General features: G+C 44.1%; 2 protein-coding genes across 12 annotated transcripts in view; both read right to left on the reverse strand.

The window, feature by feature from the left end:
- Window positions 1-751, reverse strand: part of GZF1 (GDNF inducible zinc finger protein 1) — a 9,764-nt gene extending 9,013 nt beyond the window's left edge. Inside the window, exon 1 of one of the 2 annotated variants that reach the window (XM_021391481.1) lies at window positions 614-751. The gene's annotated coding sequence lies outside the window, so the exon portion shown is untranslated. Of the gene's footprint in view, window positions 1-18; window positions 158-613 lie in introns of those variants that run through there. The other variant, XM_021391479.1, reaches the window with a different exon arrangement.
- Window positions 282-14,163, reverse strand: LOC110396119 (GDNF-inducible zinc finger protein 1-like). 10 transcript variants are annotated; one of them, XM_021391473.1, is made up of 10 exons: window positions 13,514-14,150; window positions 12,994-13,179; window positions 12,674-12,898; window positions 8,704-9,200; window positions 7,320-8,621; window positions 4,897-5,835; window positions 3,351-3,445; window positions 2,574-2,741; window positions 1,914-2,071; window positions 282-755 (listed from the first exon to the last, which is right to left on the reverse strand). In XM_021391473.1, coding segments are annotated over exons 4-10 (2,910 nt in total). In that variant the 5' UTR covers window positions 8,706-9,200; window positions 12,674-12,898; window positions 12,994-13,179; window positions 13,514-14,150; the 3' UTR covers window positions 282-509. The 10 variants fall into 10 exon arrangements, with proteins under 10 accessions (XP_021247148.1, XP_021247149.1, XP_021247147.1 ...); XM_021391474.1 differs by having other exon boundaries at window positions 13,509-14,150; XM_021391472.1 differs by having other exon boundaries at window positions 8,704-8,870; window positions 9,105-9,200; window positions 12,994-14,150.

Genomic DNA, 15,705 nt, shown 5'->3' on the forward strand with positions numbered 1-15,705 from the left:
CCCAGACTCGGAACCCACCTCAGCCGCGGCGCGGGGCAGCGCCTTGGGCTCGGGCCCGGCCCGGCCGCGCCGCTCCTCACGGCCGGGGCTGCGGGCGGCGGCCGGAAGTGCTGCCGAGCTAGTTCCGCCCCACCCGTCGTCGCGCCGGAAATGACGTCACGCCGCGCGACGACCGTTGCTAGGCAACCGCGTTACGCCGCGCGCCTGCGCCGCGCCGGCTCACACAGTTAACGCGTCCGTCTCTTACGTATCGGTTCACATCGCTTCTGAGAGAACACGCGGAGGGGAGAGCGCATCTTTATTAAAAAACCCGCAGCGACGCACAGTGACAGCACTGCACCTGCGCATACTTACATCCGCATACGCTTTCCTAAAGAGACACTGCATGATGCAGTCACAACTTCGTAAAAATGAAGCTGTACACAGAGCAAAACGTTGCCCGGCCTACATACCTGCAGTACGCCGCACGAACCCTCCCCTGCCCGCACGGCTTTCTGGGGGCACGGGCATTAAAGGTAGAGGAGGGAGCGGTCGGTGTCTTCCGTATCGCGAACGCTAGGTGGCACATGCTGTACTTTTTTAAGAATGACGCTGTCTGGTTTATAAAGTTTACCTCGGTCAACTGACCAAATTTCTGGTGCCGAGTCTTCACCCACACAGGCTCCTGAGAATGTCTCTATTTTGGACCAGTTGTGGGTTTTTTTGGTCGTAAGGTCTATTAAGAAGCTTCTCCAGTGAGCGTTTCGGTCATGAATCTAGAGAAAAGGGGGAGAACAAGGACATCTGAAATTCTTCCAGCAACCACCACCAAACACTGAATTCAGTGCGATATCACGCAGCAGCGAGGTTTGCTCACTGTGCTCAAACGTGCTAACGTGTGCACAGCAAAAGCTGGATTTGCAACACAAGGACGGAGCTGTTTTTGCCAACTCTGCACTGATTTTCTGCCAGAGAACGCTTCCAAAAGAAACTAGATTTTTAGCACGTAGGCAAACATGAAACTTATCAACTTGCAACTGGAAAAAAAAAAACACCTTATGTTCTCTCTTAGCAGTCACTCTGAGGGCACAGAGCTCTCTGAACATGGCCAGTTTGGGCAGTTAATTTTTCCAGTGTATCACAGCTCTGGAAATGTGTAAGATCATATTCACAGAGATGCTATAAACCATCATGCTTAGAGACTTAAAACACTGTGAAGTATAGAACACAAATACTGTTCCTTTCTAAAAAAATCAGCTAAATAATTAAGACATTTAAAATAAGCATTTAAAATAACCACTGTCCTTCCTCATCTCTCTTTTATAAGCTCAGATTTTCCTTTTGAAGACGATACAGCCACTTTGGAGATGATTGATTTGGCAGCCAGCAGTGGGAGCCACTGTGCTGCTAGATAGAAGAAAATTCTGTGCACTACAGAAATACATTTTTAAAAGCAGTGTACATGCTACGTCAATCTCCCAATCTTCATTCTTCCACAATTCTTCAAAATAAAGATCAGAACTCACACAACAATGTGAACCTTCAGTAAGCCATGAAACCTCTCCCAGTAGCTAAGAGTCACCACCACAGCCTGACTGCCACAGAAGTTTGAGGGTTCACAGAATCCTAGCATTACTTGGGTCAGAAGGAACCTTAAAGCCCATCTAGTTCCAACACCCCCGCCATGGGCTGATTGCCACCCACTAGATCAGGTTGCCCAAGGCCTCATTGAAACTGGCTGGGATGGGGCATCCATACTTTCTCTGGGCAGCCTGTGCCAGGGCCTTACTACCCTGAGTAAAAAAATTTCCTCCTAATATCTAAATCTCCCCTCTTTTAGTTGAAAACCATTCCCTCTTGTGTCTCATCACTATCTGCCCACATAAAAAAAATCAGTCTCCCTCCTGTCTGTAAGCTACAAGGGCTTGGCGTACCGACACGTGTCTCCGCAGGGTGGACATGTCCGTGAAAGTTCTCTCACATGCTCTGCACTTGTAAGGCTTCTCCCCAGTATGAATACGCTGATGGCGCCGGAGAGCACCCTGTTGGGTGAATGTTTTTCCACACTGTTCACAGAAATACGGACGGGTCTCTAAACGACAAAGAGCAGCAATCAGTGACTTTGAAGGCAGTTTATTACGGCTCCAATTTCAGCAGACAAAAAGTGTATGGAAGTTTGAAAAGACGAACACCGGGATAAAGCTGTGTATCTAGGAGGAATGTGCTTGGGGCCCTGGCTTCTAAGGTTAGGTGATAAATGTTCTCAAGTCTTCCCTGGCTGTGATGGAAAGCCCATGAACAGCTCCCTGATCTTGCAAGGGGAATAGCAGCACTAATAACAGTCACTCCGACGTCCTCCAGCAGCACGCAATACACCTCACTCTTCTGGACAAGTGTCACTTGATATAAGATGGTACCTTGCCCCATTTAACAAGTCAGGATCAGTAGCAGCCCTGCTTCTCCTTGCCACCTAACTCAAGGAGCTTATAAAAGTGGTTTTGGAATAACATGTCACCATCCAAACTGTAAAGTATTTCAGACCTCAACTTCCAGTGCAGTTTATTTTCTCAGCCCCAATTTGTTTGTTTCATTACCTGCGTGGACATTACTGTGCTGAGCTAGCGAGGCTCTCAATCCAAACGTCTTCCCACAAACCTCGCACTTGTACGGCTTAGCACCCATGTGGCATCGTTTATGGCATTTTAAATATTCATTGGTGGCAAAATGTTTTCCACACACATCACACTTAAAGAGACGCTCACCTGAGTAAGAAGGAAAAGGCACTCTGAATTCTTGCAGAAGCTTTCACCTACCCATAACTCCTTTCTGGCTCTGAGTTGGGAAGGACTCCCTTCTACACGTTTATCTTCATAGAATCACAGAATGGCTTGGGTTGGAGGGGACCTCAAAGATCACAAAGTTCCAACCCTCCTGCCACAGGCAGAGCTGCCAACCACTAGATCAAGTACTAGATTAGATTGCCCAGGGCCCCATCTTCCTGATGCTTTTCACTCGCTCTAATATTTTTCTCCCTGAACTACCATGCTTCATAATTTTTATCTTTTGGTTATTTGATTTCCATGTGTCTTCATCCCTTGGTTCTCTGTATATTCTCTGTACATGTGACCTTACTCACTCACTTAACCCTTTACCATAATTTCAGTCCACAAGAGTCCAGGCCCACCCCCCGCACATCCCATTTTGAACTTCAAAGTTACTTTTCAAGTGTCTTTCCATCCCTGGTAGTTCCCTCATGGTTCTTAAGTCTTTTCTGTGAGTTAGAAAAAGAAGTGTTCACTTTCAAATTCCCACTAATTCTTATCAGGCAGCAATGGGAGGTGACGGAAGGAACAGAAGTATTTAATGCTTACCTGTGTGTGTCCTTTTGTGGCCAGTGAGTTTCCCTTTATCAGCAAAGCAAGCACCACAGTCCTCACAAACATATGGTTTTTCCCCTGTATGGGATCTAAATGAAGCAAAACACAAATGGCTATTAATAAAATGGCTCTTATACTTAAAAAAAAATAGATTCTCTATTTTAAATTATTTTCTATACATCATAGTAAACATACTTCATTTTTTCATATGATTATAACAGGAAAAAAGTACATTCTGTTCAGTCAGGAAACAGAGCATTTACCATTATTTGTGCTACACTAAAGTGTTCCCATTTAAGGGTTTATCTTTTTCTCACTCTAAGGCCTCAAAAAATCCCCCTCTTTTTTGTAGGTTATAGATCATAGTGTAACACTGGAGGGAGAAAGCAGGAAAGACGACAAGTTGCTGCAGTGTTATTGACTGTGAACACGTCCAGACTGCTTCCAGCACAATGCCAGCAGCAGATCTCTTGAGATACTGTAGGACACATTCTTGGCTTCCATAACCCCTCAGCCCTATATCCCCTGGCCTGCAAAAGTCAAAAGGCACTAAAAAAAGTCAGGCAAGCAGTGTTTCCAAACACACGCTGGGCACCTGACTTTAAACTAGCTCCAATCAAAGAAGTCTGAGACAGGGATCCTTCCTTATTCCAACCCAAACAGCATGATTCGAAAAATCATGTCAGGAAAAATGCTGCAAACATGAGACAGCCAGTTACCCAACACAACTCCCACAAGTCACTGTGACAAAACAGTGTAGCTCTGCTGTGTTTCAGTTGACACAGATATTCAGGCATTGCAGATGTTTTACTGCTCCAGAATCAGCATACTTCACAGTTTTAAAAATCATTGCAAGAACACTTGGGAGACAGAAAAGACCTACTGACCCCATCACCTGGGTCCGCAGTCTCAAAGGATGGGATTTCTCTCTCCTAGTTTAGCCCTCTAGCACTACAAACTATCTGCTAGGCTCATTGTTTGTTGAGAAAGATGGGACATTCCATGGGATGATTCATCGTCTCTTGGGGAGGATGCATTTAACACACATACCACCAGAGAGCAATTTATCCATCTAGCTCTGCTGACTACAGAGGGAGCCCAAATGAGAAGTCCAGCTTTTGTACTGTGTAGAAGAAATGAAATCCCACACCAAATGACTTGCTCAGAGTCACTCAGAAAGGTCTTTTCATCTTGATCTCCCAAGTCCATGGCTCGTTTTTTTCAGCCTATTTCTCATCAGTGAGGGCCATCATCTTATTTTGAAGTCTGTGTTTCAAATGACTAGCTTTTGCTTTTAAGTTTGGACAGAGCACCTGTTTCAAAATCCTGACCAAAACTTATGCAATGACCAGCTGCATACAAAGCCTTTACACAAAAGAATTAATCACAGATACCACGTATCACATCATATCCCAGTATTCCTGTCATAAAGACACCAAGGGAGAATGACTCAGAACTGGGAGATGAGAGGAAAAAGAAGTGCTGAAGTACATGAGGCATGCGGGAAGTAATAATGGGAGAAGCAATACCATAGGCTGACCTGGTATGGATCTTAAGCTGTGATGGCTGAGCAAATTTTGAATGACAAATGCCACATTCATAAGGTTTTTCTCCTGTATGTGTCCGCATGTGAAACACTAGTGCTGTTCGGGAGCTGAGGATCTTCCCACAGACAGAGCAGAGAGGGCGTTTGACTCTGCCTTCGTGCTTCCGCACATAATGTGTCCTCACATCTCTCTTTCTTTTGAAAGTAGCATTGCAAAGGGTGCAGGCAAACTGCCTTTCATCAGTGTGGACGCACGCTCGATGCTCCTTCCAGCTGTTGTAACTAGCAAACGACTTGCTGCAGATGTCACACTGATAGACTTTACCAGGCAAGCACTGATGGATGTCTCTGCAGTGATCCACATACTTTTTCCGGGAAACAAACTGCTCATTACACTTATTGCATGTTATTACATAGGCAGATTTCTTATTCACCCCACTTTTATTTACCTTCTTTATTTTAAATTCTCCATCTGATTCACGTTCTTCAGCACATTTCTCACTGGAGCATTCATCATCCTCATTGTCCTCCTCAGTACAGGCTTCATCGTTATCGTTAGTATTTTCAACATCTGAATACTCTGCTTCATAACCTACCTCCTCCTCTCCCTTCACACTCTTCTCACCTTCAGTTTCATTCCCTTCTTCCCTCAGAGTTTCCCTTCTTGTTTGAGCTTCCCTACATTTCTGCTTCTGTTCTTCTTGCTGTTCACTACAGTCTGCCCGGGTAACAGGCGGCCTTGCAGGCTCTTCCTCACGTCTTGCAGACTCTTTGTGCATTGCACCCTTTTCTAGTTCAGCCTCTGACATGCCATTCCATATCTCCCTATCACCATCTTTGCCACAGCTTGCTGCATTTGGTCTTTGTGTAGGTGGAACTACCATCCAGTAGACTGGCATAAGTTTCCTCTCTTGCCCAGATTCATGGATTTTTCTGTTGAAACAAACAAACACAGGGAACAACTTTACTAGGTTCAACTGTTTCAATTCAGGGATGTTTATCTTAGAGGAGCTGCTTCCTTTTAGTTGTTCTTCACACCATTTAAAGAATGTTCAGCATGATCAGAGAGCCGAACAGGGAAACTTTGCATGGAGCTAGACCAGGCAGTTAAAGAAAACTAAAATATCTGAGTCCATCAAGGACAGAGTCTCCCAGTTGTACATTATTTGTCACCTGGCTACTACCAAAAGATGACTGTATTTTCCTCCAAGACCACAGTGTAAGAAATTAAGGACTTAAATCAAGGGAAATACAGATTAAATAAATGAAAAACAAAACAGAACCCCTCGCAAGCAAGCCATCAATTGCAATGGTTAACTCTACTTATCACTAGTCAGGGCGTGGAAAATGAACTGCAAAGGTTTTAAAAGCAAATTAGACACAGATCTGCCAGAAATAACATCAGTACAGCAGAGAGAACCTTAGAGTACATGAATGCACTGAATAGCTTTTACAGGCCCTTTACGGACTTGGCTTTCAAACACAGACGTGAGAATTAACAGATGCATTTTCTTATTCAAATACAGCTTGAGGTCTTCCTGGTGGACCTTTGATTATTAAAAATCAATAAACAACAAGCCCAGATTCTAACAGCCCTCCTGCCTTGGAGAAGAGCAGGCCCTATGGCTGGTTTCCCTGAAATCAGGATTCAACATGAGTTCGCAGAACATGTGCCCACAATGAAGGAGTCTACCATTCCTACCCTATGTCTGAAATGCTAAAAGGTACATGCTTAAACATATTAATATTTCTCAGGGATTAATGCACACCATCTGTATTTCCCTCAGTATTAAACATAATCCAAAATATAAAGCACGGTGCCAACTTGGATGTCCTCTGAAAAGCACAGAGAAGAAGTGCAGAAGAACAATATGGAACAACTTCTAATATTTTAAATGTCTACAGTTAGCTGGTATAGCTACTCCCCTCCCCCTGCTCTCTCCATTTCACAAGATTTTTAATTGATTTGATGGTATTTTTATACTATTTAGCACTCTAAATCTCCATTTTGGAGTGAATTATTAGTATTAGCATTTATTAGCTATATTATTAAGAATCAAGAAAGCATTGACATATATTTCAAGAAAGACCAAAGATTTTCACACGCGTTTTAAACAGACGCCGATTCTTTTGGGGTTCCAATTTTAATATCAAAACCTGAGGCTTCTGCGCAAGACCTTTTTGATTCAACAGGAAACACCTGCCTGAATTCCCAGTTTGGGAAACCTCAATCCAACGATCCAGACTGAGAACTTGATGAAGTAACCTGAAAAAAATCTGTACAGATTTCAACACCCGTCAGATCAAGTCGAAGGGATTCTCCAAGCGAACCTTTCAGGACTTCAGAAACGCTTCTATCCTGCTGCTCAGAAATGAAATGCATTTTCCTGCGACAACACAAACACAGAATGCTGTACCTTACATGAGTATTGTAAGCAGACCTCTGAGCAAAGCTGGCAGGGCAGCGCTCGCATTTATAAGGTTTCTCTCCTGTGTGTGTTCGGATGTGGACCGTCAGGCCACACTTGGAGCTGATGACCTTGTCGCAGTAGGGGCACGCCTGCGGATCCCGCTGCTTCTCGTGCACCCTCCGGATGTGGTCGTTTATGTCCTTCTGGCGCTTAAACCTCTTGTCACAAAACATGCAAGAGAAGCCCCCACTATGAGCAGTGAGGCAATGCTGCCTGAGGTTCTGGTGGCTGGAGAAGAGCTGCTCGCACGTGTTGCAGCTGTACTTGACAGACAGATTAACGTCATGCTTGAGCTCCATATGTGACTGGTACTGCTTGATAACGTGGAACGATTCATTGCACTTCTCGCATGCGATCTCTGGCAAGGCTTTTGCCACATGCCGCAGTGATCTCCTACATTTGGTTTTACTGCTAAGTTTAGAAATTAAACTGTTTCCATCTTCCCACTGCTCAGACAGCATATCCTTAATTACTATGCAGGCTTCCTTTGACCCGGTCTGACTCACGGGAGAATGAGTGTTCCTCTGCTCCAGACTAATGACATCCATGCCAAGTCTGCCTCTGCTATCCGTTCTGTCACATTTGGGCAGCTTTGCTGTCCTAGATTTTTGCTGTGGAAAAGCAGTGCCCTCTTGCTCCAGATTTGCCGCTTGGCTTTCAATGGGTTCATAACCAGCCAGCAACCTTTTATGCTTTTGTCTCTCCCAGAGTTTCCTCTGCATAGGTACTGCCACCACTTGGGAAGAGCTACTCAGTTTGCAGTCCTTCTCTTGCTGGATGCGAGGCCACTGTGGCACACCATTTTCACACAGCTGACCTTTCAGATGGAGGCTCAAATCTAAACCCTTCTTTCCCTCTGCTCTCACTTCTTCACAAATATCAAGCAAATCCTTGCACTCAAGCCTTTCAGCTATTTCTTTCATTCGTTGTAGTTTTTCTGCTTCAATCTCTACTTCTGCAGTATAGACGAATTCCAGAAAGGAGGTGAACTCTTCTGTATAAATGTCTTGCAGAGTCACTGTGCAATTCTTGGTGTCCAGCATCTCATTGTGCAGGAAAAGCCCCTTAAAATAGTTGCTGGAAGCTGCCAAGACAGCTTTGTGAACCAAAAACTCCTCCTGAATTCCTAGATGTTGCGTGTGAACTGTCACGTCACAGAGGTGACCGAACTGGTACAGAGAATGCAGTGCCCTCAGGAGATTAGGAGCTGCAACCTTGGATTTCATCAGAATTTTTTTCTTCTCCATCCTGCCAGAAAAACAGACAGATGTTTGAATGCATGTTCTTCCACAAATTACCTCTTCATTCACATATAATATCAGTCACTTACATAAAAAGCTCAGTAGAGGGCTGTGTCCCAATTCCCAATTTACACGATGTACTAAAGGCCTCAAGGTTACTCTGTCAATGCAACTGTCATCAGCAAACACAGATTGTGGCTTACTGTGGTCACAGATTTAGATTTACACTCTAGGATAATCCTTCAGAGCCAATATTCTGGAGTACAGATGGTAACAGTAACAAAATGTGAGTAACATAATAACATGACACTTCATATAAGCACTTTTTAACATCAGAGGTCACAGCAATTCACAATAAAACTAAGCAGCCTTCCCCAGGTCTGTTGTATCAGTGGGGGAACCAAAGTACAGCAGGTCACGTCCAGTTGTTTCCAGGCTGGAGTTAAAACAAAGCCTGTGTTTAGGCAGTCCCACACCAGGCTCTACTCACTGTGACAGGCAGCCCCTTGTCCAAAGCAGGGCAGAAATCTCTGGACCTCGATCACTTTTGTTTCTGTTTTGCCCCCCTCCACATATGCAATCAGACCTGGTGGTTAAAAATGAGAATTAGTAAGCTTACATTGTATTCAGGCACTTAAAGAAATGCAGAAAATGTACAGGGACAAATTACATATCTGGAAATAAATACTTTTTTCCCCCCCTTAGGAGGTAGCAGTACTTTATTTGGAAAACATTTCCAAACAGTTTGCTCCTTCTCAGTCATCAAACGGCGGGGTCAGAAGTTTTCTGACATCTTGACGATTTCACAAAGAACAATTTGCACTTTCCCATCAGCTCTAGGGACAGATGCTACGCATCATTACAGTACACCACATGACTGAGAGCACTGTGGCTTTCCCATCTCAACCCATACACGACACCTATAACTCTGGAACAAGAAGTCTCATTTACCCTTGCCCATAAAGCACAGCAATGTTGTGACACCCTTACTGAAGCCTTTAGATGCTCCTACAATACATGATCTGTACAATCTGATATTCTAAGCTTATATTCCTGATACAATAGAGTTTCTAAATGCCTGTTATTTAGCACATTTGCAACAGATCTGTCACCAAGGGAGGAACATTAGGCCAAAATAAACAGACAAAGTAGCTTGCTATTGCTTAAAGGCTCTGCTTAGGGTTGGCTTGCTGTGCTTGCTTTCACTTCTCATCTGAATTATGTTTGACATTATATTAAATACATTCCTGGCAGATATAAGCTGTCTGATTAAGAAGACAAATGTGTCTTCAACATACAGCACTAGGAAGTGGAATACAATACACAGCCTAGAGAGAATAGCTTTGAATAGCAAGCTTAAGAGATAGCTCTGAGAATACTCTTCCTATTACTAGCTACTGCAGCAAGCACCACAGAGAATAATCATCTTCTAATCTGTAAGGTGTGATTTGTAACTTGTGACATCCCAAATAACGTTTTAAAAACTGCATTTACAGGTTTCAACTGATTTTCTCATGGCACCATTAAGCGTCACCGGAATGTGCGTTGTTATGTTCTTAAGAAACGAGTGAGATTTCTACTAGACACTGAACATCTGTAAGCGTGAGTTATGCAAAACCTCAATATCTGTACTCAGTTAGGGGTTCGATCCTGAGCCCTCTCTCCTACGAGCTCTTGTGGGACTGCTTGGGATCTCAGACTTCTTGCTCAGCTGGTGCAGAACCCCCTGCCTCTCCTGTTTGCCAGTTCAAAGATGTTTACTCAGAGAAAAGAAAACAGAAAAATACTATAAAAGGATGAATGCTCTGGAGAAGTAGCCAAAAAAATGAGTAAAAAGACAAAGCAGGTGTTGAAAGATACCACAGAAGCTGGAAATTGTGGAGGGATGTGCAAAATAGCATTGACTAAATTCTATCAGAAAAAGACTGCTTATATCCAGATTCCTCCAAACATCTAATTAATAATTCCTCTGCCTTATGCATTCTGAACAGCAAGGACAGTCTTAGTGAATGCATTCTGGGCTGCTTTGCACCTTGGGTTGGCCAAGACTTCTGCAACCTGCAGAAAGCCCAGCTACTACTAAATATTTACCCTGTAGAAAGAACAGGGCATGCTTGCAAGCTGCAGGAAGAAATGTACATCCAGAGGCTAATGACTATACTTAGCCCACAAATTCACAAAAGCTACCACCTAACCTGTCCCCTGGCTTGCCCTTCTCAGTGTTTTCTAGCACAACGTCGTTCCTCATGTCTGAGCAGAACAGACACTAGCGCTGAGAAGCTCAGTGATCGGTAGTGCTTAAGGAAATCAATGAGCAGAGCATGTGTTAATTTTCTCCTCCTCCTTTTTAAGATCCCCATCTGAGATAAATTCTCAGTACACGCTCACATGTGAACTCAGCTAACACTTATATCTGATACAGAGCCAAACAGAGAGGTTTGTTCCAACATGATCTCGTCAGTTCATCTGGTTCTAGATTAAATCAGCCTGGGAACTGTTTACTGAAATGTCTTTCTAATGAAAAAAATACCACAAATAAATCAATTCTCACCTTCTTGCTTCAGAAGAGAAGGAGACTACTTTTTGTTACTGCTTGGACAGGAAATTTAACTGGAGTTTTCTCAAGTAGTGTTTAATAGTTTGATTTCTCACATGTTACTTTCATGAGATGGAGATCAGAATGCAATGTTGCATTGGTATTGAAACAGTATCTAAGTTGTTTTTTTATTTTTTATTTTTTCCTGACAACTTGTTGGTAGAAAGTTTCTAAGTATGTTGCTTTCCTTTGTGGGGAAAGGGAGCAGCTTCTTATTCCCAGTGGATTAAGAAAGCTGTTTCCTCCCTACTCCTCATATGTCATTAAAGCTTACTGACAAGAGAAAATTTGTGAGGAATTCCCATCCAAAGCAATAAGAACAAGGGTGACAGAACTGTGGTAAATCATTCCCTTATTTAATCAAAGAGAATTTTACTTGAAGAAGCATTATGAGTTAAGTTGGCTCGATATTTCAGCCAGCAATCAAACAGAAAAAACAAGGGTAACATAATTATTAGCGTAAGGCTTAATCTGGTCTCTCCACATACGAACACAAGACACCTCAGTGTTCATAATCCTAACTTTGGCACCCAGCCACATCATTAAAGCAAGCTTCCCCAATCCCTTTTGCTTTAGCCAACCCAAATCTCAGAACAACTGGCAATTCTCTTTCCTGCAGGACTTATACGTGCCTTATATACGTAACCTTAACCCCGCAGTGTGGCTCACAAAATCAGTAGCAAAAATGAGCAGGCAAGAGGCTAACAGCCCTAGTGAACATAATTCTGCTTTACCTGGAAGCTACTTCCAAAATCAGGCAGCAAGTTGCTAGCCTCAGACACTAACTTATGGGGACCCAAATTAAAGAATTTGGATGGATGCAAGACTTCCAGAAAATTAGCTTAAAAGAACTACTGCAAAAGCCAAAGTGTATTTCTATTCAGTTACAGTACCTAATAATGCCACTGCAATAAGTCCAGCTGTTTTGAAAACCAAAACCTAGAAGTGGCTTCCAATCCACAAGAAGAGATTTATGTTTTGCTCTGTGTCCCTCTTTTTTTTTTTTTTTTTTTTTTGATGCTACAATGATGCATTCAACAGCATTTCTCTAGTTAAATGAAAACAGGAAAACTGAGACAGTAAATATTTCTAAAACAGAACTGTTTCTTGACTTTCACTGTTCACCAGTAGTTGGAGATTTTTATGGGCCAGAGCCTTAACTGATGTGATATGGCACCACCCCTCTTAAGTGAAGACAATGATATCCCCATCTATCTGGGGGAAAAAAATACAAGAAAGGTCTAAAGCCAGAATTTTTGATAAGCATGCCATTCAATTTATTTCATGCCCAGTTTTTTTGCAAAGTACACATAATCTTTGGTTGCTTGAGTCTCCCCAAGTCTTTTAAATCAAATTCTAAATTTCTCATCAGAGAAGTGAAGAGGAATTCATTCCCTAACTTATCTTTCCAGGTAGGGATCCTTTACATTCTTGACAGCTGCTTGCACATAGGAACCCCTTACCTATTGACAGAATGAGAAGAAAATGAGACCTCCTTTGATCACAGTTATTCTCTGCAGAAGCTGCCCAAATACCTGCTCCCATGCCTCTTTGAAGTGCTGGTACAGCATGAGAGCATAGCTGCACTTCTGGATGCCTGGGCTAAAACCTTCCCAAGTAAGATGAAAGCAGGTAGATTTCTTGCCTTCCCCCCTTCCTCGTCATGTCAGATAGCATTTCGAGAGTGACTGCAATGATAACATGTGAATGACAGGAAGATAATTAACTACTGTAAATGAAAAAGAACATTAAGAGGGCATAAATAAGTTCTGGCGTTACTCACCTGCATGAATCACCTGGAAAATCAGGTTTATTTGCACAAATTCCCACACTGGGTCTAGCAAGCTGTCAGAGCAGCGAGAACATCCGCGCTTCACCTGTCACAGCCCGCATGTGCTCCCCAGGCACCCCAACTCACCCACGGGGGTGCAAAGGGCAGTGCCACTGGGAAACTTTTAGTTCTGCCTCGCTAAACAGCAAAGACACAAAAGAAACAAATGGGAACGCCTGAAATGAATTCAAAACGCTATTTCTGTGAGAAAATCGAGGTCACCCGCCCAGGCCGCGGTGCTGGGACGCCTCGGGGCACCCCAGGCCTCGCCCCAGCGCCCAGGCCTCGGCCCAGGCCCCGCCCCAGCGCCCAGGCCTCGCCGCAGCCACGCTCCCTCACGAGGCGTCGAGCCCGGCCCGCGGCCCAGGCAGCTCTCGGCCCTCCCTCACGGCAGTCCCCGGGAGCGATGGGTGTCCAGGTGCTCCCACCGACCCTTCGGTCCCGGAGGGGCTCGCCGCCACCCTTACCCTACCGTGCCCCACGCGTGGATCGCGGCTGCCGCGCTCCTCTCGCACCGCCTCTGGGAGAAACCACCTTTCCCCCGCTCTTCAGCGCAATGGTCCTGCCCGCCTGCCCGAAAGAAGCATGGCCGCCCTCGGCTTCGTCCTCGTAGTCGTTCACCCCTTCCGCCATCTTGAGCGAGGGAAGCGGCATGCCAGGAGCGGGCGGCCATCTTGGGCGCCGGAATTCGCGCGCTCCTGCTTTTTTTCTAGGCCCATTTTTGGACCCGTGAGGGAAAGGGCTGCTGGGCCGGGAGAGCGAGCAGCTGAATAACAGAAACAAAACGAGCCAGACTTTCTGGGTGAAGAACAGCGAGCACAGCCGTGCCGTGCTGCAGGCTCACCCGCCTGCTGAGGAGAGGCACGGTGGCACTCCCACAAACCGTCAGGCCCCAGACGAGCCCTGTCCCGCACCCCAGAGCTGCCTGCCTGCAGCAGCGCAGCCATGACGTTAGCCAGAGGGGGGTTTTGTTGGTCTCGAGTCAGGCTGCTTGGTGAGAGACATAGATACGATTTCTCTTACTAGGGGGAGACAACAGGGAGGTGAGAAAATATGCAGCTTTAAGATGTTTTCTATCCCTCAAAAAGAAAATCAAATCTCAAATCTCAGGGCAGTGCATTCGTGTAATTTGTATGAAAATGCTTTTTTTTTTTTTTTTTCCCATGAGAAAGTGAGCCAGGTTTGCTGAAATCTTCCAGAAGATCGGGTTGCAGGGCCCCAGTTTTGAAAACAGATCCAAGCTGGAAAGCAGGACTTTGTTCGCCTGTGTTTGGGGCTTTACTGTCTCTCTGCATTGCCAGGCTGGATGACAGTAAGATTAACAGCTTCATATATAAGAGATATGTATTCATATATCTCTTCTCTAGGAAGGGTTTGTTGAAAAAAAAAAATGCATAAATGTAAGTAGCTTTTGCTCAACTACTTTCAAAACACTGAAAAAAACATCCAGTCAAGTTAAAACCAATTTGTTTTCCCATCTACAAAATGAAGTGTTTCGCGGTTCTTGCGCAAGACACATCCCAAAGACTTGCATCTGCTATTGAAATCTATTAGTGATAAACCAATAAATGGAGAAACCACCAGAAACTAAAAAACAGTGCATAAGAGAGTGGTTTTTTGTGACTGTTTTTGAGATGGCCCATGAGCTCACAAAGGACAGTGAGTTCCCTGATGCTGTCTGGGCACCAGCAGGCCTGGAGGCCCCATCAATGCATCTCACTACATTACAGAGGACACAGTCTTAGATGGGCTGCAAAGGAGGCCAAGTTAATGTGTCTTTGTCAAGTAGCTCTGTGCCCTAAGGATTTCTGTTTTTACTCAGAAATCTCAAATAGGATGTAGTCAAATGGCTCATGTTGCCAATGGCTCCTCACATTTTTGTTCCTCAGCATCAATAAATGTCTTATCTCACAGCCTAGCTTGCTCCAACAGCTAGATCCAGTCCCTCCACATCTCCCAGTATGGATACTGGCTGATTACTTATAGTAATTATATTTATAGTGATCGTGCATCTAATTTAAGGGCACAAGCTTTTGTGGGGTAAACCTGGACTTTGGAGTAGTATGGACAAGGACTTACATCTCCTGCAGCCATTGTTCCTGCAGGACAAGACTGCTTCTCGTCTGTAACCCTGTGTGGTCATCTGGACAGGCACTCACATCGCAAGCTGTCCTTTATCATGTGAAGTGATTTTAAACAGCGGATGAATGTGACAGGTCACTCTGTGGGCTGCCAACTACTTAAGACACACAGGTCTTGTTTCCAATACAAATCACAGATAAATTCCTCATGGAAACTATTATTTTAGCTGAAGTGGAAGTTTTAATCTCTAGTTTGCAAGAATGTTGGATGATGATTGTAATTCCTTGAAGTAAAACAAATTCCTCAATTTACAATCTCACTGTGAGGCCAACATCACTGGAACTTATCATGCTGTTTACCTTTCTTTTCTGTGCTTCTATTACACAAATTTGAACGTGGATCCTGTAATTATCAGGCTACTGGCCAAATATTAGAAAACATTCACACAGTTGTGTGGCAACAAGACTACTGTAGGAAAGAAAGAATAAAAATATTTATAATGAAAATAACTAGTGGAAATTCAACTGGCTTAGGCTTGTATAGGCCAAGAGGCAAATCTTGTCTGATGGATTTCCCGCTGAG

Source organism: Numida meleagris, chromosome 3, assembly GCF_002078875.1.
Source record: "Numida meleagris isolate 19003 breed g44 Domestic line chromosome 3, NumMel1.0, whole genome shotgun sequence".
NCBI lineage: Eukaryota > Metazoa > Chordata > Aves > Galliformes > Numididae > Numida > Numida meleagris.

What these genes read in the sequence shown, in the direction of transcription:
- LOC110396119 (XM_021391467.1), bottom strand. Translation starts at nt 13,695, where the DNA reads ATGCCGCTTCCCTCGCTCAAGATGGCGGAAGGGGTGAACGACTACGAG. An exon ending in CCACAAAAGGACACACACAG is followed by an intron (nt 2,742 to 3,350) that starts GTAAGCATTAAA and finishes CTTCTTACTCAG; the next exon opens with GTGAGCGTCTCTTTAAGTGT. An exon ending in CCCTGCGGAGACACGTGTCG is followed by an intron (nt 756 to 1,913) that starts GTACGCCAAGCC and finishes CCTTTTCTCTAG; the next exon opens with ATTCATGACCGAAACGCTCA.